The sequence below is a fragment of the Pomacea canaliculata genome, linkage group LG3 (genome assembly GCF_003073045.1).
Source record: "Pomacea canaliculata isolate SZHN2017 linkage group LG3, ASM307304v1, whole genome shotgun sequence".
NCBI classification, from domain to species: domain Eukaryota; kingdom Metazoa; phylum Mollusca; class Gastropoda; order Architaenioglossa; family Ampullariidae; genus Pomacea; species Pomacea canaliculata.
This window is the reverse complement of record NC_037592.1, coordinates 9,298,696-9,324,201: the sequence shown is the minus strand read 5'-3', so window position 1 is coordinate 9,324,201 and position 25,506 is coordinate 9,298,696. Positions and strand designations below refer to the sequence as shown.

Below are 25,506 nucleotides of genomic sequence, written 5' to 3'. Positions count from 1 at the left end.
TCTCTTTCTTTTCTATATTCTCCCTCCATTTCTTTCTGTGTGTTTGGGTGTGTCCATTTTTTCTGTATGACTACCTGCTTGTCTGTCTGTCTCCAATCATCTGGTCACTAAAAACAAAGAAATACGAAGAAATATATCAGATTGCTCATAAATGTCCCCTCACATGAAAACATTATTAAATATTTATAGCATTTAATAAAGAGGCAAACAAAAATAAACCTAAACTCACAGTTGCTGCCAAAAGATACCAGCCCTACAGTATTTGAAATTTAAAGTAAGATCAGTCCAGGTGTGTTCTTTTTTTAATTAAAATTCAAAACGTAATATGCAAATTAGCCATTCCCAATTAGCTGGAAATGATTGTAAATGAGGTCTGGACCTTGTTCCAAAACAACGTTTGGCCGGAAGTTGTTATTTTGCTCCTAATCCGGGAGTCCTATGACCAATTAATGCTATTTGTTTGAAGATAATTTTACACTTCAGTTGCTCGTTAATATTTATGTCTTACAAATTTTCACCACGAAAATTTCACCATGCCTCGCAATGACAAAAAAATGTTTCTTCAGACGGAATTGCCACTCTCTCCCTCACCCCACCATCCCGAAACCCTCCATCCTCGTCTTACACAAACCCTGAGTGAAACATTACCTTCATCGCCACAGATGGGAAGCATTTCTGTTTGCTTCCTGTTTGTTTCAGAAAAATTATCTGCTTTCTACCCCCATACGCTTTGAAGCCACCCACAGACCATCACGCCCAACAAGAATGCAAACTAATTTAAACCACATGAAAAGCAAGGAAGAGTTAGGTACAAGCTGCGTGAATTCCGACTGTTTGGATGGGGTGGGGAGGTCGACTGAGTTTGTGTGAACATTTCTTCTCCAGCCCTGTACCTTGCTTTAGGGGGATAGTACTTGGGAGGGACATGGAAGCTAGAAACAACAAAATTCTTACTCCGGTCCTGCCGGTATGATTGACTTCCCCGAGCCTCAGCATCCTCCAAACTGCCACCATCAGCATCCCATCGTCTACTTTCCATCATGACGATCAAAGTCATACTGAACTGTCATTATTGTTGGCACAAGAACATACGACCATCACTGTCATCACGAGCTCTGCCAACTTTCCTCCCTCCTACTTTTGTGAGGTTTTCTTTCGTTCTTAGCTAGATATAAAACTAGGTGCAAGCTAATGGTTTCCAGGCATAATACGATAAAGTAGATTGCTTTCTTGTTTCTTCACAAGCTTACGTTTCACATAAAACGATTATAAAATCAGAGTCGAGAAAATATAGCAAGGAGCACAAATGTGAGGAAGTCTATATGGTGCTTGTAGGAACTTTTGTAAACACCCAGCAGACGGATGCCGTGGTGCTTTATGGGATGTATTTTCAGAAAGATTAGAGGCCAGACAAAATACTTTCGAACCAAAATGGAGCAGACAGGGTAGTTTATGTGCACTAAGTCGGAGCCAGTAGGGAAATCTTCTGAGCCGAAAATAGTAGAACAGTAAGTAATCCCTTTGAAAGTAGAGTACATACAAACACTGGAAGCTCTGAGGTCAAGAAATATTTCTGTAATAGGTAACAAACGGACAAGTACTCCTTTTATTTGTTTCTTATATGACTGCTAGGCGTTACCTTTCAAACTATAGTCCCTAGCCGGTTACTTACTATGCTCAGTCCTCGAAAAAAAACACCAACAATGAGGTCAGTTCGTTGATTTCCTTCCTATGGACAATTGGCCATATGTACCCGTAAGAGAGGTGAAGGTCGCTGAAGACGTGAGGACAGACTCCATCTTGTCTCAGCAACTGATGCACGAGGCAGTGCGTGTGGACTGGCATTCAAAACCCGCTATCAACCCCGTGTTCCCGCTCCTCCCACTGGCTCAGCACTCATTCTCGCTAAACAGTTCTAAAAATGGCGATGTTTGTCACATTTTGATGTATGCCGGTTCTGTTTGGTCTCTGGTAACGACCAAACCAAAAATAGTCAAACAAACAAACATACAGTTCAACATTTTTTTTTCTTGCGAGTCTGAACGTGTGGCAGATGAAAGCTGCAAAGAGTTGAAACGTGTAGCACTGGAGACGAACTCTAAACATTTTTATATTTATAAACAGGTATTTGTTTGTGTAGTCCAGGAACATTCATTCCCTTTATAGACAAACTTCAGTGAACGTGAATGAAGAACTTTTGACCAAGCAGGATTTTTTTATTAATTTTTTTTTTAGCAAACAACATTACGGTTCAAAAATGTTTCGTGCATAAAAAAAATCATGTGATATCGCTGATTTCGAATCAACGCGAGACCAATAGATGCTGTTTGATATCAACAACACAGGTGTTATTCAGTATTACAGAACAACATTCACCTGAGTGAGAGTTATGTATCAGGTACCAAGCACAAACCCGTTTTCTTGTCGATCGTTAGTATTTTTTTCACTAGTTCTTGCAGAAAACACGCATGGTGTTGACAGAGCCTCCCCACACACACCAGTAGTGTTGTTATTAAAGGGAACTGGCGAGATCGGAACCGCCCTGGACAAAGTGTTCTACTTGTTGTCCCGATGGTGTCGGAGCAAACCTCCCACGCTAATTTAATATCGCCGGTGTTTGTGAGGAGCCGGGGTTCTCAGTCAATACACTCGCCCCCGACACCATGGTGTTGCTGTGTTGCTAAAACACGCATTAGTCTGCGTTGGAACGGGGGTGTGGTGCTGCACCCGACATTGGAGCTTAGTCTCGCTGTCTGCACACCCGCGTGCATGGTGTGTGTGCGTGTTCAGTATTTCTATGCAATCTGTGTGTGTGTGTGTGTGTGTATTTCCCCTTATTTTTCGTAGTAAGCCTCTGTGTGCATGTGTGTACGTATTTGTGTATGTGGGTGTGTGCGTGGGTGTGTGTGGTAATCTGTGTTTGCATGCACGTGTATGTGATTCAAGGTAGCTACCCGCATTATGAATGTGTCACCGTGTACCCGTACATTGATCGTGTATTTTAATATTTGCATCCACCCCGTGCAGTTCGACCGGGTGTTTGCGTGAAGGTGTGAATACATTTTGTAACCCATGACTGACTTTCAAGTGCATTTTTTACTGCAATTTTTCCTAATTGCTCCAATATTTTTGTTATTACTTCGGAAACGCCATTCATATTTATTGACGAATTCACACTGACTCTCAAACACACCGCTTACTTCACACTTACCTCCTCTTTCTTCAGTTGGACCTCTTCACACTTGTATGTTAGTTTGCACTTGTCTACACTTACATCCTGACCATATTTGTACATACCTACTTATACTTCAGATATTTCTAGCCTCGTGATATTTTAATTCATCGACTTTTCTCTTTATTTTAAACCACAATTTAAGTCCGTCTTAAAACTGTTCAATTCCGTAATTAAATGTAAACAAATTTATAGAGTTTTCTGGGGGAGAGGAGTTCTCGTGGATGGCATGAAAGGACGAAAACTGTCAGATGGGCGTTAAGTTAACGACTAGTTGGAGAGAAAATTTGACTTTTCTCGTTCGATTTGACGGTCTGATTACAGTCGTGGATGCCTGTGATGGTGTAGTCGACTGTCATATCAAAGGGAAGAAAGAACGCCCCTAAGGGACAGCACTCAACGACTATGTCAGACGTAACTGGTCTTGTCACCTGATCATTAGATGCTTCTAGCAAGTAGCAAACTTGAAATGGGTTAATAGGGAATTCGAAATACTATGTATTTCTTTATTGCATAATGCATTAATTAATACAATTTTGTTCTGAATTATTCCTGAAGGTTATAAATAAGTTGTTTTTTTCTACTTGAGCTGAAGGGTAAAACTGTTTCTGTATGTGTGGGTGTGTGGAAGGAGGGAGGGATGCCTTCATTTTGTATTTTGAGTTGCTGCCTTTTCTAGTGTTATTTTAAGTGTCTGCAAGTGTTTTAGGACTTACTTGACCTGCAGGCGATCATTCATGCACAACCTTTTTAAAGTGCTCGTGGTTAATTAAGTGCAGAGAGAAAAACAGGATAGTGCACACAAATGGAGGAATCAAGTGCTGACGGTTAGCAAATGGGATTTGTAGTGCTGCTACTTCCACTGATTCTAAGTTTACTTTTTCTTCTTTAGTTTGTGCTTTTTTGAGGTTAGGGTTCTGAGGTAGTACCTTGAAAAATCATTTTAGAAACATCGCCATGAAAGAAAAATAGAATCTCCACAATAAGCAAAATAAATGTTTGTTAATATTCTCAGATTTTCACGATGAATTTATTGCATCTGTGTGCGTGCGCGCTCGCGCCACTCAATCCTAACCTTGCACTTGATGACTCATAGATGAGCAAGTCCTAATTAGACCTCTAATTTAAAAGAAGTCAGCTTATTAAGATAAAGACCTGACGACGTGGAAACCTTTAACCTTAGAAGATATTTCAAACACAAACAAGTCTTGTGCTGAAGATATCTCTCTCTCTCGCTAAGAGTTCCTATTTTCCAACCCTCGTTTAATTCTCGCCCTTTTTGTCCTGAAATTTGTTCTCTTGCTTTTACTTATAGTTCGTGGTCAGTGCTGGATCCTGCTCTCAAGATTTGTTGCCGGTACGTGCTGGTCTGCTCCTCACTAATGGAAAATATTTCTGAGACTTCTTGTGAAGGCGCGACTTGTTAGTAAACATATCCGGGCTCCACAAGCGAGCTCTTTAACGCCCAGAAACAAGATTTTCTTGTGAATAAATTGTGCGACAGTTTACAAGGACAGAGGTGCAACTCATTGGAGCAGTGTAGTCTCGAGGAAAGATTTTGCGATTTTTCTTTAAAAAGACGGTTTCAACTTTTTTTTATCAGGATGTGAGAGATACGGAAGCGGTTATGGTGGATTTTATGGTTTGTAAAGATGTCCACTTCGTTATAGAGGTATAAATGAGAGAGTGAAGGTAGAAAGAGGTTATCGTGTACAGATGCAGGTTATCGTGTCTGAGAGTTCCGGGTATTACGGAGATGTTAAACGTTTTCTACCGGAAATCGTGGGCGAGTCGGTCTGGTGTTGGTCACGAAAGGTTGTTAAAGGATTGGTAGAGCAGTCGAAGCTCGTCAGCACGTGACTTAGCAAAAAAAAATAAAATAAATAAATAAATAAAAAATCTATTATGTAGATGTTCACTTAGTCACAGACTGATTGGCGAACTGATGGACTCATTCGTGTTCGTATTCGTTTACTTTTTTCACTCACTCAATCTTGTATTTCCCAAAGTAGACTGTGATTTCAGCACCGACACCTGTCTAACGTTTCTTCCTGCAGGTGATTCATAGCAGGACATAGGCTTTCTAGCAGGCATGGTTACTGGCTCACAAGAATCAAGAAATGCACCTGCCTAAGCTCCCATTCACAAACATTTCTTTCTTTTTCTTATAAAGCCTATGCAGTAAATATGCCAGAGCTTTTATAGAAAACATTAGCGGATAGAGAACAGGTGTAAAGTATTCTGATATTCTCCAGGCTGCCATTATACCCGACAAAAGTGGATTGGTATTTAGCAATATAGTCTGTTGGAAATAATATCTTTGCACCAAAAGCGTGACTTGGTGTGGCTGTCTGTATTGCCGGTGAGATTCTATGTCTGTCTGACATTTTGTTCGTATTTCTCCTTATCTTTGTATCTGCATCGGTCCTTCTTTGGTTTCTCATGCGTGATTACAACGCATAACACACACACAACACCAATGCTCACTGTGTGTGTGCTTCTCTGTGTATTTATTTGTATGTATGTGTGTCTGTATACCAGAGAGAGGCACACCCGCTGTGTTTATCAGGATGTTGTGGACACGAGCATCACTTCACCACACCGCCGAGGATTTCAAATCCCACTTGCCGTTAGCACACTCGTCACTCACTCAGGTATTAAAGAGAGCTGCCCTCCAATCTGCACTTCCCATCTCGGCCCCGGCAAAGCCCCGCCAAAAATCGCTTATTTATCCCCCTCCCCCTTCAAACTGCCGTGAAGGTGACTAGTCATTTAAATTTCCTATGGCACAGTGCGCAATGCAAATGCACAAATGAGGTTTGCAGCTTTCTCTCCTGTTTCTGTTTTGTGGAGGGCATGCCTGGGGGTCCTTATTAACACCGGAATGACTTTCCAACAAATATTTCTCTTTTTTCAATCATTTCGTTTTCATCTTCAGCATTGTTTATGATCCAACCATCGCCAATAACCAAAAATATCAATTCTAATTTTTTTAAATAGAAAATAGCTCATACATATCCTGTCCCTCTTCTTTCTCTCCTCCGGAGTTATCATTTACAAAACCATCGCCATTTTTTATCATTAACGCCACTATGTCATCGACTGGTCCGAGGACACTGATCCTGACATACAATAACTACTCCAGGCTCCGGGTATCTCGCTTTCCACATCCTGGACCCTTTTAAAAAGGAGATAAACGGCCCTGAACACTGCCAACCGCAAGAACAGCGGCATTGACGGCGACAACAATGTTTACTGCAGCTACCACCAGCAGGGCCTGCGCCCACGAGCCCTGCCTGCAGACAGCCTCATTGTGGATGCAGGATATCAGATGGCGCAGGCGTGCGAAGTCGATACGCCAGACCCACGGTGACGCCAACCCCGACGCCATTGTCATCGTCTGCTCGTCAGCGCCATGACTCCAACAATCATCTTGCTCCACTTTTTTTTTTTTTTGGCGATGAAAACAGCGTGAGTTCCTGTCGACGAACTCTCGACACTACTATTTGTGGGAGTAACCCTGACTTTGATTGTACTTTCACGTCTGGTTTTTTTTTTCTTTCTTTTCTGTTTCTTAAAAAATCCCAAAACGAGGCTTTGAGACATTCCGTGAGCATACGTCTCTTCGTGGTGATGGGCCCTGGCGGCTGATGGTAGGAACGTGGCTTGTGTTAGCCACGGTGAGTTTAAGCTGTCTGCCTGACTTCTCAGACACCACTTGTCGACTTGCTGCAAGACTGGCAAGCATCAGGAAAAAATAACGAGTCATGGATTTCTATAAACTGGATTGCTGACTCCACTCTCGCGATCCCTGATCCTAGTGAGATGTTACCGGCACTTCTCCTGTCGCTTGCCCATGCGCAGTAGGATTTGCTCGACGTTGATTGAATTCACAATAACCATCTGCACACTTTTTTTTTTTTACAGAAATGTTAAAGACAGCAATTTAACCTGTTTAAACTGAAAAAAAATTGTGGGTGATTTGACACTTCGAACTCACTGGTACTTCCCGTTAAACTGTAAACTGGGTGAGAACGAGGCAGGAGTCAGCTCTTTTCTCTCTTCTAGTGAAATTTTCAGTTGTCGTTTGAATAAATTGTCATCATATTAGTTCCTCTCATTTCAATGTTTTTCTTTTTTTCTTCTCTTTCACAATGTGGCTCTTTCTCTCACACAACATCACTCTGTCACACACTAACTCCTTTTTCTCCCTCGCTCACGCTTTCTTTATCTTACATCTGATGAGGTTAATAATCGTCGTTGCCGAATTTTTTTAATGACCTGCTCGCGGTTCGTGATGGATTCTCCTTTTTCACTGTCCGAAAAAAAATGTGCTGAACGTTCGGCAAACACGTGGTTATCGTGCGTGAGAAGCGAACACATATCACCCCGTACTGACGACACGTTCTCTGCCACTGAGGACCGAGTTTCTGGCTCCGGGTCATTAGTTCTTCTGTCCATCCACGATGATCCTGCATCCAGTTTTCCTTTCAGCCACATGCCGTGCAATGAGCTTCCGCTTCCTAGCAATTTGTCTTCGCCCCTTGTACAGAAAATGTTTTCTGTTGGGTTTTTTTTTTTTTCTGGGACCGAGGAGCCAGTGGCGGATGGCACGTTAAACTGCATGGGTGGACGTCGATGCCGGGTGGCGCCGAAACCCTCGACGTGCCCTCGAGACTGACGTCATGAGGCCAATACCCGGGGTGGGGATCAGACTGGGAAGCCACGATCAGCTAGCAAATAAAATGTCAGGGAGATAAAAATAGGCGTTGTAGAATATCAGGTAGGAGAAACCGTGTAGATCAGGCATGTGTGGCAGGAGATAAAGCAGAAATCTATGCAGTGATAGAGAGAAGGGGAAAAGAGTGAAGCGAAGTAGGAAGTAAAAATATTTGCTTGGGTGAATGGAAAAAAAAATAGTCGTGCATGCCAAACATAAGTGTTGTGTAGATTTATCAGCAGCCCATACGGAAAGCAATAAATGTGCAATGTACTGACATTCAGACAAAAACTTGGTGTTGGACAAGATGCTCCTGTTGACAAACATGAAGATGATAAAAAAAAAAAATGCAGCACGTAACTGAAGGTTGATTTTGTATGTGAAACCAGTCAGAAGAAAGCAGAAAAACATAAAAAGCAGAGGTGTGTGAAACACATAAATAAAAATCTAATAATAACAGCATTTATCATGTTTAGTAAAAAATAAATCTTAAAGCAAACCGTTGACATATGCTTGATGATATTTTGTCTTCAATGATAAGCTGCAGTTAAAATTTAAAAAAAATATTTCTTTTCTTTATCTCTGAAATTGATATCTAGATTGTTCTCCTCTTATCAATCATATTTATGATAAAATTGTGTAGATAAAGATGTATATGAAGTAGAGAAAGTCAAAGAAAAATAAGAAATAAAAAAGAAGAAATAATGGTTGTATTGAAAAATTCCACTGCCAGAGATTTTCTTCTCAAGCGGTTCTGTCTCACATGTGTGTTCAGTGAAGCATTCAGTTTACCTGAACTCAGACCTGAGCAACTGCGAGGCGTGGGTGCGCTTGCCTTGAGTGTGGGAGTGGCTCACTGGGAAAAGTGGCAAACGCCAGACGAGGCTTCCAGAGGTTGAGGTCGCATCTGCTTTCAACTCCACCCACGCGTCTGGGAAGCTGGCAGACTTCCTCCGGAGTGAAGACATGACAGATTGGTGGGCGAGCGGTCAACGTGGCATAGTTTCTCATTATTTTTTTCTCTCCTTTAGTTTCTCGTACAACATCGTGATGACGGGTGGGTGGTTGATCGGGTGGGTGGTGGTGGAGGCGATGGAGATAAGACGCGTCGATTTTTATCATCGAGGTTATTTTCAGTGGCGGTGCTAGACAGGACTCTTGTTTCGTGGTTGGAATAAAAGCAATGAAAGTGAGCTGGAAATGAAGAGAAGTTTCGAGAACGTGCAAGTATAGGAGGCAATCCGCGCCTGTGTCAAAGAACTTTGTGGATATCTTTTTTATGGTGAAGAGAAAAGATATATTTGTCTGGGGCTGCGAATGGCGATTCTGGCTTGAAAATGTCCTGATTGCATGCTTTTCTGTTTGTCTAGTTGTAGCTTGTACACACCCACGCACAGTCCTACACACACAGAGGTGAACACACACATACACACATACGCACACAGAAATACAGACATACAGATGTGATTTTTAAATATGTATTTGAATGTTAATTGTTCTTAACTTGGTCTTAGGGTTGATGTAGAGAAATACGCTACATAAATCTGCATCATCATTCTTATTGTTATAATAGTAATAACACACGCGCGTACGAGAGATCGATTCATTCCCGTATATTGCATGGAAAGAGTACACGAGGCCTTAATGTGTACTTTGTACATATTGTACACGAGTACGAGACAGACAGAAGAAGCAGAGAGACACAGAAAGAGTGGAGAGAGGTAGAGAGTCAGAGTGACAGAAGAAGCAAGGAAACAGAACAAACGAGGGAGAGAAAGAAGAGGAGAGACAAAGATGACAGAGTTGGTGTAGTCGCTATATTAATTAACAGACTCTCTCACGGCTCTCATTTCAGACGGAGATTCTGTGTAAGGAGAGAGCTGACGACGGGGAGGATGAGCACAGCGAGGACCAGGCGCAGTGAACATGCAGACGCGTCGGTGCAAGAGACTAGCGTTACTATAGCAACCGGACACACAGGCGTTGCAGGGCCAGTCACACTCGGGGGGAAGACATGTTCCCCTCCAGCCTCCGCTCCTATGGCGGCAACCGCAAGGACAGCGCCATCCGGGTAAGTGTTGACACCCGGCTTCATGTTCTTAATGTTGCAGATGGTGTGCATTACTTCTTTTTATTTTTTTTTTAATTCGCTCATCTTGTCTACAGAGATTGTTATTCATTTTGTATGTAGAGGTTGTGAATTGATGTTGTGTATTGCGGTTACTGTGTACACACCGTGCATTATTGGTGTTTATACCGCGGGTTGTTATAATATAATGTGGTCGTTATTACTGTTTTTAAAGCGTAGCACGTGTTATAATACACTTGTATACAGCACACATTATTAATGTTCTGATTCACGTGCTTTGTATACAGTGTGCATTATTAGTGTGTTTAATGATTGTATTTTACGGTCAGAAATATTTCTGACAGTTTTATTAGAGTATTTTGCACATGGGTGCGTGGAGTATCGAGCTTAGATGGAATGATATGCCGTATATATATGGCTGCCTGTGTGTGAAAGAGAGACAGAGAGACAGAGAGAGAAAGAGAAGCAGGGACCTCAACCCACCAAGAAATATCGGAATCTTCATTCCTAAATCATAATTGTTTTATGCTTTCTCAACTCCGGGTCTGATTTAGCGCCTGTGTTTCTAGTATTCATTTGTTGTAATTAACATAATTGTCCTCTAATTAGTTTCCAGGAAGCCGTCTTTGTCATGCGCACTAAGTCTCAGCTTGCATGCGCTGTTCACTGGTTGTACGTCGCATCCGCATTTTCGAAAAATAAATAAGAAACTACTGGATGTTTTTGCCATCAGTTTACCCTCCACAAAAAAGTCAGAAATGACATTTCTTAACAAAAAGTATAGACACCAAAATTGGTAAAAAGTCTATTGCAGCCAATACAATTCTGAATCAGTTCTCTCTTATTAGATACCTGTACACATCCACATTAGTCTGATATTGCTAGCTGAGACATACCGATTAATCTGATATTAGCTTACACACACACACACATACTGCTCAGAGATATTAGCATTGGTATGATATTACTGTCTGTTACTGCTGCTAATGTGTATCTCCTTCAGTCTTATGCTAACTATCCTTCCTCCATGGCTAAACACACATGAGACGAAGCTGTGTTAGCTCATGTAGACTCATGTAGACACATGTAGACACATCGATCTGTGCTCAGTACAACACGAGCTGGTGTGTGACTGTGGAGCAAAAGACTCTTCATCTTGGACTGGACTTGCGCAAACATACTTAATGAAAAAAAAATCGACTGCTGGTCTTGGAGTGTGTTCCTCAGTCAAAGAAAACTTTTCAGCAGACGATAGAAATAAATGAGTCCATTCACCCAACCAAGGCGATGGAGTGTTTGTTGTGACTTCACTAGAGAGGGTGGGCAGCTCAGTAACACACACACAAAGATACCCGCCTCCAACAAACACACACACCGCAAGTCTTCCTTCATTCCATGGGAAGATTCTGATGTACCAAAAAAGAAAAAAAAGGTTGAGGATGGTGGTTATGAGATCCTAAAACTGCGACGATGATTCCTTGAAATCTCTTCCTCTGCTCCTGGATCCCGTAGGCATGGAGACCAAGTGACAGAGTGGGGGGCCGGGAGGGCCATATTGTGATAGATGTCTCAGATGTGAGAAGAGCTGTCGGATATCGGCGGAACGAGTCTGCTGAAATGGATTGATGATAGCAATATCCGTCGGCAAATGCTGTGCTGACAAAACGCCTCTAACGACTAACAAGAACTGCTTTCCGGTCCGGCAGTGTCCGTTACGGTGTACAGGAATGTCTGTCTGTGTCCACAGGACTCCAGGTCCGCTGGGCAGATGACTGGCTGGTCATGGAACCTCCTTTCGTTTTGGAGAATATCAAATATTATTGTTTTCTGTCCTGCGTGGGTCTTCTTCAGCCAGCAAATAAAACCGATATGTTGGTAAAGCTGTGTAAACATGGATTACAAGTACTATGCTACTTAATTAAGGAGATTCTAAATATTGGGACGGTATGCATGAATCTGAAGTTGGATTAACCTCAGCTTAGCTATAGATAAAAGAAGAGACAATGAATTTAAGCATGGTTAATGACTTAAATCGTTTTAAATAAATCGGTTTGATAGAACCACAGTAGAGAAGACAAATCATTGAGCTCTTAAAACTCAGCTATTTTTAAAAGCCAGACTTTCGTTCCTGTCAGCACATTTTTCTGACCTGGGGCAAGAAACTGACTGACCTGAGAAGGAGGAAGTTTGTTGGCGGATCTGACGTCATCAGAAATGTCACCGTAACATGCAGGGCAACGAACGATAACTTGTCTGAATTTAACATCTTTATTGCCCCTAGACCGACCGCTTAGCTCACCCACAACACTCAGCCAGTTATCTCTGATGTTGCTGAAGAAGAGAGATGTATTTTTGTCCATTGATCTGGGAACATCTCACTTGAGGAAACGGCCACTAACTGCCTCGCATTTCAGTTCAGCGTGATTACCCCATGACAGCAAGAAATGTTGGGCTTTAAACATGTCTACTTTCGTGTACGAAAACCAGGAAGTGATGATGATGATGATGATGATGATGATGATGATGATGATGATGATGATGATGATGATGATGTTGAACATAGGCTACTGATTCATTGCTGGCAAAGCAGAAAAATTTTTTCCAGTGACCGACCTAACGGACACTCAAACTTGCTGTACTTTTGGCTTCAAAGTTTAATCACATAAATTACACAACTTCAGAGTTGCCTGTTGTTGAAACAGGATCGTTGATTGTTATTGATAAAAATGATTGGGTAATGAGTTAAAATGATGATGAGAGGTCCTGTATTTAGTTATTGAACTGATTTCATATTGAATTGATGTATGAAACTGAAGTAGTCTCATTTTTATTGGTTCTAAAACCTGAATAATTACAGATTGCCTCCTGGCCTTCTTTCAGCCTGCATGAATGCTGTCCCGCCATTTTTCCTCGGTGTCTTTCTCTCGGTCCTCTTCTCTCTCCCTTCTTCCCCACCCCTGACATCTCTGTCTGCATCAGAAGATCAGGAAATGTCATTTGGGATGTTTGATGTGCATGTTCTATCCTCGTGCCCGGAGGGGCCATGAAAGGCGTTAAGTATGTGTACCCGGGGTTGTCGAAGAACCCCAAGTAACCAAATATCCACGCCCAGATCCTATTTCCAGATACCAAGCTCCGGCAGGCACACGATGCCAACATTTCGATGGCCAGAGACGAACACTCTCTCAACACTTCTCTAAAGCACGAGCTTCGCCCAGATAATTTGTCTCCGTAACCCACATTCCAAAGAGCACGTGGAATCGACTTCTGGCGACAAACTCCTGTACTTATCTGACAGTTTTATTCTTCCCGATATGAAGTTCCTACCAATTAACAAGAAATGTGTGAGAGTGATAAGTCTGTGCATGTTTCTAATATGTAAGTATTATTGTACAGGTACCTACAATCCTATCCTCACGTGGAAGCATATTTATGTTTGTATATATGAATGTATTCAAGTGAGTTTGAGTACGTATTCGGTTGTTCAGAGAAAAGTGTGTGGGCGTCAATGAACTTCAGCTTTTGTCACGATTCCAGGATAAATGATATTTCAGTATTAAGGGGACGCAACTCTCCGTGTTCACAATTTATTATTTTTACTTTTTCTGTCGTTCTCGTTTTTTTTTTGCTTGCCTTTTCCAGATCGGAGAACTCCAGATCGGTTGTGTACTAACGCGAACTTACGTAACGAAAGCTGGCCACTCAAAGGTCACGTGTTTCGACCCAGACAGGAATTGCGCCGCCTGCCAATCGTTTCTCTGTACAGCTCGTCACGTTTTTGTTCTTTCCCCAGACATCCACCCACTTTTTACCCCGATGGTTGGTATTTGTCATCAGAAATGGTTGGCACTTTCTCGCTTGGTATTTGTAGCTGAGAGCGGTTGAGAGATACTGGCTCGAGAGACGGGAATCTGGCGAATTATTTGGTTGTGCTTGTTGCCCTCGGTGACTGATATTTTGATGTCCCGAGTGATGGCTGGGTTTAGTACACTCTAATTGATTGAAATTGTTGTCTTAAGTTGTTTTTGATGCCGTAAATTACTGGTATTTTTTATGAAATGTGGCTGGTCTTTGATCCCCTTGGTGGCTGTTTTTTTTAGACCGTGATAACAGATACTCTTAAGTATCTTCTGCAAAGTGGCTGCAATGAGTGGCTGGCTGTTTAACACAAGTGGCTGGTAGTTATATCATATATGACTTTCAGAGATGGCTGGTATTTGGCATGCCCTGAGTTGCTGGTATTTACATGCCAAGTGGCAAACACATTTTGATAGTATTTTTGTCCTCCGTGGTTAGTTTTTCTTGCTATGGACTCGATGGACTTCGCATTACTGTGACGCAGGTAAATATGTGTTATAGCTATCAACATATTCACATTTTATTTTAGGCCGCGATTTCTCTTTCAGCAGGTACCTTGTTAAACTCCTCTTCCAGTTTAAACAAAACAACTCTGGGAATACGATCGCCAAGCGACTGGAACTCCTCAGAACAAGGTGTTTTTGTTTACAAAGTCGTTCGGCATTACTGGTTCCGTTAATACGTTTAATGTTACACGGAGGAGCAGGTTCTATGGAAAATATATCATAATGCTTGTTTGTTTTCTGAAACTTCATATTAGCTTAATGCAAATGTTTAGTGTTCTAGTGCATTGAACCTTAGAAGAAAGAGAGAATGAAGCAGCGAAAAGAAAAAGATATGCAGATTGATTAATAATTGATTGAGTGTTTGATCTATGGATTGATTGAACTACCTAGTTGTTGTTTAGAGGAGAAAGAGAAAGGAACCTATCAAGGTTTAAGAATGTCTGTAGAACCTTTAAAGAATCTCTTCAAGGTGCTAGCAACCGACAGTTTACAGATATTCTTTTCTTCCCATTCTCCCAGTCTCTGATAAACTACAACCAGTCAAACCTACAGTTAGTCGTCCATGTTGATAATGTACGATGCCGGTAGCAAAGCTCTAGCCATCGAGTGGGACATCTTTGAGCTCTAGAAGATTACTCGTCCAGCGCCATCCTGTGTTCTTGTGTTCTGTATTCCCATCTACTTCTACATCACTCTCCGTTATGAGTGGGCGGGGACATGAAGAATGAGAAATCTATAATCCCTGATGTCCCGGAACTAATCTCACGAGGGAATGTTTTTGTGGTGATCGTCCTACAAGCGGGCAAAGAGTTAAGGACAGGGCGCAGGAGTCAGGTCAAGGTCACAGGAAACGCCAGCTCGTCATGTGAGTATTGACCAGTCGGCTGAGGGCAGGCCACGACGTCATTATACACAGCGGCCATGAAGAAAATAGCTGCCACCAGGGGGCGATAACAGAGTCTGCTCTTTTTTTATCCTTTGAGAAGTGTATAGAGTGTGGTGAAGGTAGTTCGCGACAACAGCCATGATTGGTGAGAGTCTGTTGCCCTCGGATGTGTGAGAACATGTGAAGGGTGAGGAACAAACACAAACAATAGCTCTTGCCCTTTGCCAGTGAATTTGTTATTACGAAGGTGTGGGTTCATATCTCGGCTTATGTGCGCATGTATTTCTACAGGTTGTGTGATGCCGTAGGGAGTTTTCTCCCCTCCCACATCCATCACTCCGTCGGCCAGGTAGCATACCCAGCCCCATCGTATGTTCATGAATTATTCCATGTGATTGACCATAATGTAAAAGTCTTCATCAAAATACATTTCTATTAGTTTTCTGTCCCTGATTATTCTTTGTTATCGTGTTAATTTTTTACACAATCCTAGTCTACAGCAAATGAAAACGGTCATCTTGTTTGGTCGATCATGTTTTTGCAAAGTGGGAAAGGGGAGATGGTGGTCGGGTGAAAGGGAAGTGAAATCGCTTAACGTTTTATGCTGATTAGTGGGGTGGGAGTCCACAGGACTACACTAAGTTGTTCGGGGGGAGGGAGAAGAAAGGCCAGAATCGGTGATCAAATTGCGGCGAGTAGGTCAGTCGTGTGTGGCCACGGCGGTGCCTCCACCATCGACTCGCCGCCCTGGAGTATGGATTGGACTACAAGGCTGGTCGCCCTGGAATATGGATTCCCATGAAAAGGCCGGTCGACCTGGAGTATGCATTTGAATGAAATGCTGGCCGTCCTGGAATATTCATTCGAATGACAGGCTCAGCTGATCGATTAGCTCACGTGACCAAATTGATATTTATTTAGCAAGTGACCGAGTGAAAACAGGACAGCTCCGACCTTCTGCATTGACTTGAGTCCCGAGGAAGTGAGAAGATGATGTTGATGATGAGGTTGTTGTTGATGATGATGATGATGATGATGAGGATGAGGAGGAGGAGGAGGAGGAGGAGGAGGAGGAGATAATGACGATAATGACGAGGTTAAAGGCGATTTCTGCACATGTATATGTGTGAGTAGTATTGCTATCGAGAAGGAGGTCGGTTTTATTGATACTTTGACGCTGGAGAGGCAGGGAAGGCGTGAGCACAATGTGTCATTAAAAGGCTAATCGATACACAGATAGTGCTTCATCTAGTCCCTCGGCGCTGCAGCTCGGAGGTTGAGGGAACGTATCTGATTGCGGCAGTTGAAGATCTCTTCACCAACATGTCCAACTGCTGACAGCAGCACGCACCCAAACCCATCTAATACGCTTTCCAAACTCCGCTCTTTTTGCTGCAAACATGCTCCTGAAGAAGAAAGAAAGAAAGAGAGAGAGAGAGAGTTAAAAAAACCGCTTTCTAAGCACATCGCTAGATGGGGTATGATTGGTGTATAGAAACGATGGTCGGGCAGGAACCCAAAATGCAAGCCTGTCCTTCTTTGGTGACATTAAGGAACCTAATGACACGAAATTGCTCTGGCAGACGGCAGACTCTGCAGATCAAGCTGCCCGCTTGTGGAGAGAGAACTCTGAATTTATTTATTTAAAAGCATGCGTCTTGTCGGCGCTCATTTTCATCCATTCTGGAATACAGGCAAGCTCTGCTCCTGTCGGAGAGGACTGACTGCAGCTATCAATAGACTGACATTGCCTCGTTTCTCCATTTGCAATTTTTTTATTTGAGCTTTGAAATTATGTTTGACATGTTCTATGGGTTTTTATATAGCAACAAATCCCCGCAAATTAAAACTGCAAAAAACCCCCCAAAAAACAAAATAAAATAAAAAATAAAAAACCACAAAGCTACCCCCCAAAAAAACAAAAACAAAAAAACCCCCCAACAACAAACAAACAAGAAACAAATTTTAAAAAAACCCAAAAAAATCACATAAAACAAAACAGAAAGGAGTCAATGACAGCAGTGAACTAACTTAAGATTTGCAGATGCCCGGTTCCATTGTTTGTAGGGTAACATCCTGTGGAATTACCGCGTCCCTTTGAAGCTCAGTGTGCTATGTGTCCACGAGGAATGAGCAGGGCAGTTCTTTAGCCAGGAGTTACAAGGGAGCATCAAAAAGCCTTCTAATATTGGATGCTGAGGACAAACTTCGCCGCCGGCCAAGACTGAGGCCCAAATGGCAGGCAATGAATGGGCGGCGGCAGAAACTCTCAGACGTCTGGAAATTTGAGAAATTCGGACAACTCGATAAGCCTCGGCCGGTTACCGCTTGACAAAACGAAAATTGTGAGCTGGGCGCTTGGGGATCGCGCAAGAAAGCATGCGCGGTTTGATTGGGTTTGAGAGTGCCGAGACGCGAGCTTCCAGGTTTCAACACATCAACTGCTCTCCGAGATTAGCAGTCTACGTGATTACTCTTCCTCTAAAGCAAACAAACAAACAAACAAACAAACAAACAAACAAACAAACAAACAAACAAACAACAAACAACCAACCAACCAACCAACCAACCAAACAAACAAAACAAACTCTTAAAGTTCTCATAGAAATAACATATTTCAAACATCTTATTCGTTTAAGGTATAGACCTTACTGAAGGGGAAGTGCAAGAAATAAAGTGTGAGTGGTTTAACGTGTCCAAAGCCATTATATAATGTCTGCGCTGAATTAGCGTGTTCAAACATAATTTGTTTTCAGTCCACAGCACCTTTATCCACCAGCCTTTTCATCTCGCAACTCTATTTATTCGTGGGTTTTTTTCATGTTCTTATTTTCTACCTTTAACGACTCTTATGGGTTTGCACGCTGTGCACACCTGGATTTTCTTGAAAGGAAACAGTCATCAACTGGAAACTTATATGAACTAATCAGCTGGTCTGGTTTTTTCTGGTAGAAAAGCGCGTGGACTCCTCCGATATGACGAGAAGGAATATCAGAGGAGTAGATTTATACAATTATTTTTATTAATGCAGCCCTTTTATGTAGACATGTTTTTTTTAGAACTAGATGAGCTCACAGGGCTTTATATCATAGGTAAATGTCCTCCCTAACCTTTTCAGGTTGTTGGGAGGTGAGGTGTTAGAGACCTCGCTTTTCTCGGGGTTAGCTTTACGTGAGGGCGGTGCCCCTCGATGTCTTCCTTCCTCTAAGGAGTCAGGTACCCATTTCCTCCATTTCTAACTTAACAACATCGCAGATGCTGGTGTAGAAATAAGTCCAATGGCGCCGTCCCTGATTCGTTGTCACCGTCCTTAGCTACGTGAACGATTATTTGCTCACAAGACACTCGGTACTTTGCAACCGCCAAATAAACAACTTCTGCAATTCCGTCACCGCTAGTTTATAGACGAGCAGATGATCTGTCTACAAGACACCTGCCACTGTTGGTGCTCCCATCCACCCATCCACCCCACCAATACCCCCGTCTGTTGCATATATTATGTACATCAGTCCTATTGCTCCTGGTTTACATCCTGCTTTTTCCGGTTTTTCATTCCGCCATCATCACCGCTGTTATCAGATAGTCATTACGCCGCCATTATCGCTGCTAATGTCGCCGCTGTAATGCCGTTGTCAGCACCCGGGATGTCAACCCTTGTCTCGCTGCAACCCACACCGTGGACTGGGTGGGCAATCAATATTCTGGAAGGTCCAGAGCCTGTTGTTGTTGTTGTCGTAGTCCTTGCTGCTGTTGATCAGCTGTGGTTGGAGCTGTTTTGATGATATCGCAGGTGTTATCGATACCGATGGCGCATGCGCACTAATTCGGGTAGCTCAGTACGCGTCACTACGTCTAGTGCTATCGACCAACTACGTGTTTTGATGTCAACGACTCTGAGTTGTCCATCAACCGAGTTACGTTTTCAGGAAACTGAAAGTCAAAATCCCTGAATCTTGAGGTTTCCAGAGAGAAACTTTTTTGTGCACTTGATCCACTAGTCTGGTTCTAGCAATGAAGAAGACCAGGTCGTTGAGAATGTTCTCTCTGTCCCATCTGGCAAGTTGAGTACCAGGAATTATTGGCGTCTACCCGTAATGAACATTGAAGGTCGATACAGTCACTTGGTAGACAATGGGACCTTGTCCACCATGACCATATGAGACATCTGACGGCCTTTCATCGCTCAGAAGTGAACACTTGGATGGAGAGATGTGTGAAAAGGAGAAGAACACTATAGTACGCAGGTTTTACCTGATGGTTAGTAGAAATATGATAATCTACTCACAACCTAAAACTAGGTCTCTACTGTTTCAGATAGTTGTCTCAGTGATAAAGAATCCCTTGTAATCATGGGGTTTCCTTTGCAGAAAGCTTCTGTCAAAAATAGCCAATATTGCCGGCTTGCTAGGATAATAAAGCAAGCTTAAGAACGAAGTCCATGTCTTGGAAGGCGTCTAAAGACTAACACAGTGAATCATGATTAACCTCATTCCACACAACCTAACGAAGTCAACGACCGAGAAACGAGGCCGTTACTTATGTCCAGCTCGCGGTGAAGGCTTCATAAAGAGTAGAACTACCTTGGATGTGGGCTCCAGTTGGTGTTTGATTGAATCTGTCGACTGCACACCTCCCAGTGGACCTTGTTACCGGCGAGAACGCGATTCCATCGTCTGCTAGGCTACTTCCGGTTACAGAGCCAGGACGTCCACAACACCCGCGCAGTAAACGCAGTCGTGAGCGAAACTATTTCGAAACACCAAATGTATTAAAAGTAATTAAATACATCTTAGGGTCCTCGAGAACACGGTGGATGATACATCTGTGCAGCAGCTCCAGTCTACTGACAATATCCGGCATGAGACTGAAATAGATGAGCAAGCAGCAGACAGGCCGGCAGACATCCAGACAGACAAACAGAACAACACTGGCAAACGCTTACCACAACATCTAGCCTTCGCTGTTTATTCGCGACAAAAACCTCCGGTGCAGCTGACTTATTTATTGCCTTCTTTATTGCTTATTTAGTGTCGGTTCTTATTTATATTGTTATTGAACAAGGCAGGAAAAACACTGGCGCGTCGTTGGTAACCGGGAAAAGTAAGATTTTACAGCAGGTCACGTGAGGACACGGGGTCAGAGATGGGGGATAAATTGGGGGCGACATTACCATTTTGGTGCAGAAGCAAAGGCCGGTATTTACTTGCAAGCAATAAATATGTGGGCTAGTATCAGGCTAATAGATACCATCAGTATGTACTGTAGAGAATGGTTTACTGAGGGCAGGCTACATTTCAAGCTAGTGCGGGGTTTCCTCTCTGAGGTTTGTTGGGAGGAAAAGGTTTGTATTGCGAGAGAAAAATGGGGCCATGAAGGGGACGTGCAGATAATTTATAGTTTCTTTATGAGGTATCACAGAAGCACAGATCGCGTATAACGAGATGTGTACAGGGAATGGGTGTGTTGGTAAGGGAGGAGAACGAATACCTCCATCATTTCCGGAAAATGAAAAAGATGTCCGTGAGGGATTCTTGTTGACGATGCTATTCTAAGTGAGTATTTTTTGATTTATGTTGTTTGTACTTATGATGAGAGTCAGTGTTGCTGCTCACTCTCAGCTTTGAGTGGCTGACATTAGCAGACGAGACAAGTGGGTTCACGACTTCAGCCCTCGTTGTCGTTGTCGTTGCACGAGTAGTCAGTTATCTGTAGCAGGTCTGCTTGTCTGTCTGAATATGTGTCTGTCTGTGTCGGACGAGGTGTGGATATGTTTGTGTTTGTGTGTGCGCCTTCTAACAGCCAGTTCATAACCAGTTGTTGTTTCTTGTTTGCGCAGACCCTGGTGGCGGAGACGTTGGTGTTGGCCAAGACACACGGATGTGTGGAGAAGATAGAGAGCGAGCTTGAGGAGGAACTGAGGAGGGACTCCAAAGGCCCGCCTACTGATCCCCTGTCCAAGTAAGTAACCCCGTTTGAAAGAAAAAAAATAAACACTAGACAAAAACTGAAAGAAAAGAAGAAGAGAAGAAATAAAAAAAAATTGAAAAAATGAAAGCATGGACAAAATAAATCAAGAAAGGTTTTGATTCTCTGTAGGTCATTCCGAAAATAGATGATGGGTGGAGGAGATTTGTAAGAAATTGGAAATTGGAAAGAGGGAGATAAGATAGATTGAAGGGAAGAGAAAAAAACGTTTTTGAGTACATTTATTTGTGTGAAAAAAGAAACTACAAACAAAAGCAAACTAGGACGATACAATATCAATTATTCACTTAATAAACGGGAGAAGCAAGATTGTAACGGACAAAAGGAGCTAAAGTTTCAGATGACAAAACCGTATGCTAAATATTCCGTTTTTTTCTAAATTTCTAAATTAAATTTACAACATTTAAAAGTGTCAGAGCCTGCTTTTTTATAGCACTGGCCCGTACAAGCTCACGCACACACATACACACAGATACACGCACGCGCGCGCAAACACACACACACAGTGGAATGAAAACGAAAGAGGTACAAACACGTTGATAAGAGAGTCTATCAATAGATAATCAGCTCCAGGCAGCCTGCTACTTCAAGTGGAGGCTCAAAGGCACGTGATTAAAGCATTATTGATAAGCAGACGTCAGTAAAGCATCCGGCGCCATCTTCTGTAACCCGGTTACCCTGTTAACGGTCAGTGTCCTAATTGTGTTACCCTGTCAGCGGTGCAGTTGCACCAACTCACCCCTTCACTCTCATGGCAGCCAATGACCCTTGAAAGGTCAATGTAGGAGAAAGGGGATGGGGAGATGGGGAAGAGGTTGAGAAGGGGTAGATGAGGAGAGATTTGGTAGTGATGGTGACACAGAAGGGAACGGAAATAAACGGGTAAAGAATAAAAGAAACTTTCATCATCTCTATTGAATTTTCATCGATATCAGTTTGGTATTCTAGAAGTGTTTGCAAGCGAGTTGTTTATAGACTTGAGAGAATCAGGGTGCTTGTGATCGGCAGGTGGCGTCGAAAGGGAGACAAGGTGTTGAAGAGCAAGTACGTCCTGCTGACCGTCGCCTTGTTCTGCGTCACCGACTGCGCGCTGGTCCTTGGAGAGCTCATCCTCGATCTGCATAAGGTGAAAGGTCAGTCTTAGTACCTGCTAGCTTTGGTTCGCATTTGGTCAGAATCTGAAGTGGCAGACTGATTACTTTCAAGAACAAAGAAGAGAAAGAGGGTCTGCATAAACTAACATGTATTAAAGAAAGAACAGATACAAATAAAAAAAAAAAAACCGAGCAAACAAGACACAGTGGATATTCCATGGAACCATAAATCAAAAGATGTCATATCATTAATAAATATTTAAGTAAAAATAAATTACAGTATTGTCTACGATGTCCAGGACGTGAGTTCAATAACAGAGCTTCCTATACCAATGCTCTCGTTCAATCTCGCACTTTCTCCTCCGCGTCCCTCCCTGTCTTAGACGTTCGTCAGATTATGTTTCTGTTCGTGGACTTAAGAATAATGGTCTGTAGGCCTTTGGTCTTGCCCGGTCCTTGTAATCTCAGGCCGGTGGATAATTCGAGAAAGCCGACATAGCTTAGACAGTTGAGTTTAGCGCCACTGACGCTAATGTGGGGACCTCGGGTCGACGGATAATTCGAGAAAGCTGACATAGTTAAGATAGCTTAGCTTAGCCACATTGACTCCAGTGTGGTGTTGGGATGTTGCTGGTGGTTGAGTGGGAAGCTAGGACAAGAAAGGGAACTCTAACACCTGTAAGAACAGACTTTACGAGTTATCAATGTTTAGTTCGGCCAGTTCACACAGTTTGAGGTCCCAAAATGTTTATTTACATTCGTCAGCAGGCATTTAAAACAGTTTAGAAAGCAATGATAAATCTTACCATGCGAAAGAAGTATAACCGCCGAGGTTAACATGGGATATGAACGCCTACTAGTCAAGTTACCAACCTTGTGAAGTTTATGACTGAAAGTTTCTCGTACCAGGACTCAGTTTGTACACATGAACAACACGATGCACAAAAACTTCTTTCATACTTCCTGGCGTACAGACTATCACATGCACACAGAGATACATAAATAAATCAATTCATACATGAAAATACATAGCACCCCCCCACACACACACACACGTATATATGCATACTCAAAAAACAGGCACACAAACACACATACTTGGGTAGGTTGTCTTCAGATGTTAAGCTGCAGCAGGCAGGGATCGGTGCCATGTTCAATCTCCTGATATCGATTACGTGGCGCTGACGGCGTCGGGACGTCGAAGGGGGAACCTGCACCTTGTCGCTCGAGAGTCTAGACGAGGTCATGAATGCGCGGGAAGGAAAATATCAATGAGTTTGACGTCATCGCTGCATTCCTGCTTTTCGTAAGTCTTCTGCGAGTGTCATGCCTGAACTCTTGACCAGAGTGGCTGAAAAATTACCGTCAGTCACTAGTCTGGTGGTACGATAAAAACACTTTTATCTGTGAGTCTTCGCGTGTGCGTGGATACATGCATGCGTATGTGTGTTCGCTTGTTTCTTCGTTTGTTTTTCTATCGGACTGACCTTGTCCAATGACTAGTTTGACCGAGTGGTGGATGAAATAACAGAAGAATAGAGATGTAAATTAGAATGGATACCAGCTTGTGACAGACTTGACAACGTGGATGTACATTACTTACGTTTTGTCACACCGGACGGTAGAACTGGTGACGCGGAAGAATTCCAACTGTCGGTGTCTCCATTGATGCGAGTAAACATCGATCAACAAGAAAAGTCTCTTACCGGCTGCTCACATTTCTTTCTGACATTCTACAGTATTTACAGTTTTAGGAATATAATCCGGAAAACTAAAAGCCTGTGTGATTGACAAATCAAACATCAAAGTGAATGGCTATTAATTGATTGTTTTGTTTGGTATGATAGCTTTGATCTTTTGATATTAAAAATCAAAGAGACATGTTTTCATTATTTATTCACATCTCTTGTTATATTTATCCACATCTAGAATGCATAGTACAACATTTAGCATTGATGGTTGAGATTACTCTACTTACAAAATTAAATAATTTTAGTGTGTGAAGAAGGTTTGATAAGTTAATAGTTTTAAATTTAAACTATTCTTGTTATTGCTAGAAAGTTAATATAAATTACTAAACGTTATCGTTGAAATAAATAAGAATCAACAAGAACTGATAGCATTGCATTCTGATACCACAGAGCAATAAATTGTTTGCTTCTGTAGCCTCCCCTTGAGATTCATATTCTGTATACCAGTCTCCCATGTCTATGCATCATGACTACCCCAGGCTCCAGTCTAGTCCACCCTGTCTTTGCATTATGACTGCGTTAGCCTCCCATACAGTCTGGCGACGATCGACGCAGACGCCATCTACGATTTATCTGTCTTATCACGTCTTGCAACCACACACCCCCGCGACAAATTGTCCTCCCCCCCTCCAAAAAAAAGAAATGCAGGCTTCATGTAAAATTTTCATAAAAGCTCTTTGGCTTTTCTTCTTGGGTAATACGTTATCAGGATGTTGGTCTCTGGCGATATCGTAAGGGGAGATCACTGCAAGTCCAACGTAAATCCTCCCGCCGTAAATGAAAATACTGTTCGGAAGCTTCATATCCCCCAAGGGAGGTGAATCGATCTGGAAAGGAAAACAAAAAAGGAAAACTTTCTGCCTTGCTACTTTTTAGTTTAGTAAAATGGTTTCGTACCCAAGGGACATAAATCATCTGCTGCTTGACGCTCTTGTAAGAAGGTCCTGGCAAAAGTCGACAGAGCCGTTGTTCCATATGTTCCTCCAATGTTTTCTCTTTTTTTGCAAACGAATGAAAGCAGAGATCACAAGATGGTGCAATGCCTACGAAAAAACTTTTTTAAAACTTAGTTTTGAGAGACGGGCGACAAGGCAACACACGATCAACAAGTTGGTGGCGAAGCCTCGATAGACTAAAACTTTTTTTTTTACTCAGGGAGTTGAGGACCGACAGTTGGACCTGGCACCACGAGTGGACAGTTACCAGGGTACCGTGACTTTAGAGTTCATCTTTGCTGCTCTCGTGAAACGGCGAAATAAGGGCAAGAGAGGCCATGTCTGTCGTATTGGAAAATGCTAGAGTTATGTTTAAACATTCTGGGATAATATTATTATTATTATTGTTGTTGCTGACATGCTGAAGCATGCTGGGATCTACTAGGACAT

General features: G+C 42.5%; 1 protein-coding gene across 2 annotated transcripts in view; it reads left to right on the top strand.

Annotated features, from left to right (window-relative positions):
• Positions 1-9,679: 9,679 nt before the first annotated feature.
• The window catches only part of LOC112560502, a 41,506-nt gene continuing 25,679 nt past the window's right edge, over positions 9,680-25,506 (top strand). Inside the window, exons 1-3 of one of the 2 annotated variants that reach the window (XM_025232403.1) lie at positions 9,680-10,023; positions 21,128-21,249; positions 22,285-22,409. In XM_025232403.1, the coding sequence (XP_025088188.1) occupies positions 9,967-10,023; positions 21,128-21,249; positions 22,285-22,409 (304 nt within the window). In that variant the 5' untranslated portion in view covers positions 9,680-9,966. Of the gene's footprint in view, positions 10,024-21,022; positions 21,250-22,284; positions 22,410-25,506 lie in introns of those variants that run through there. The other variant, XM_025232402.1, reaches the window with a different exon arrangement.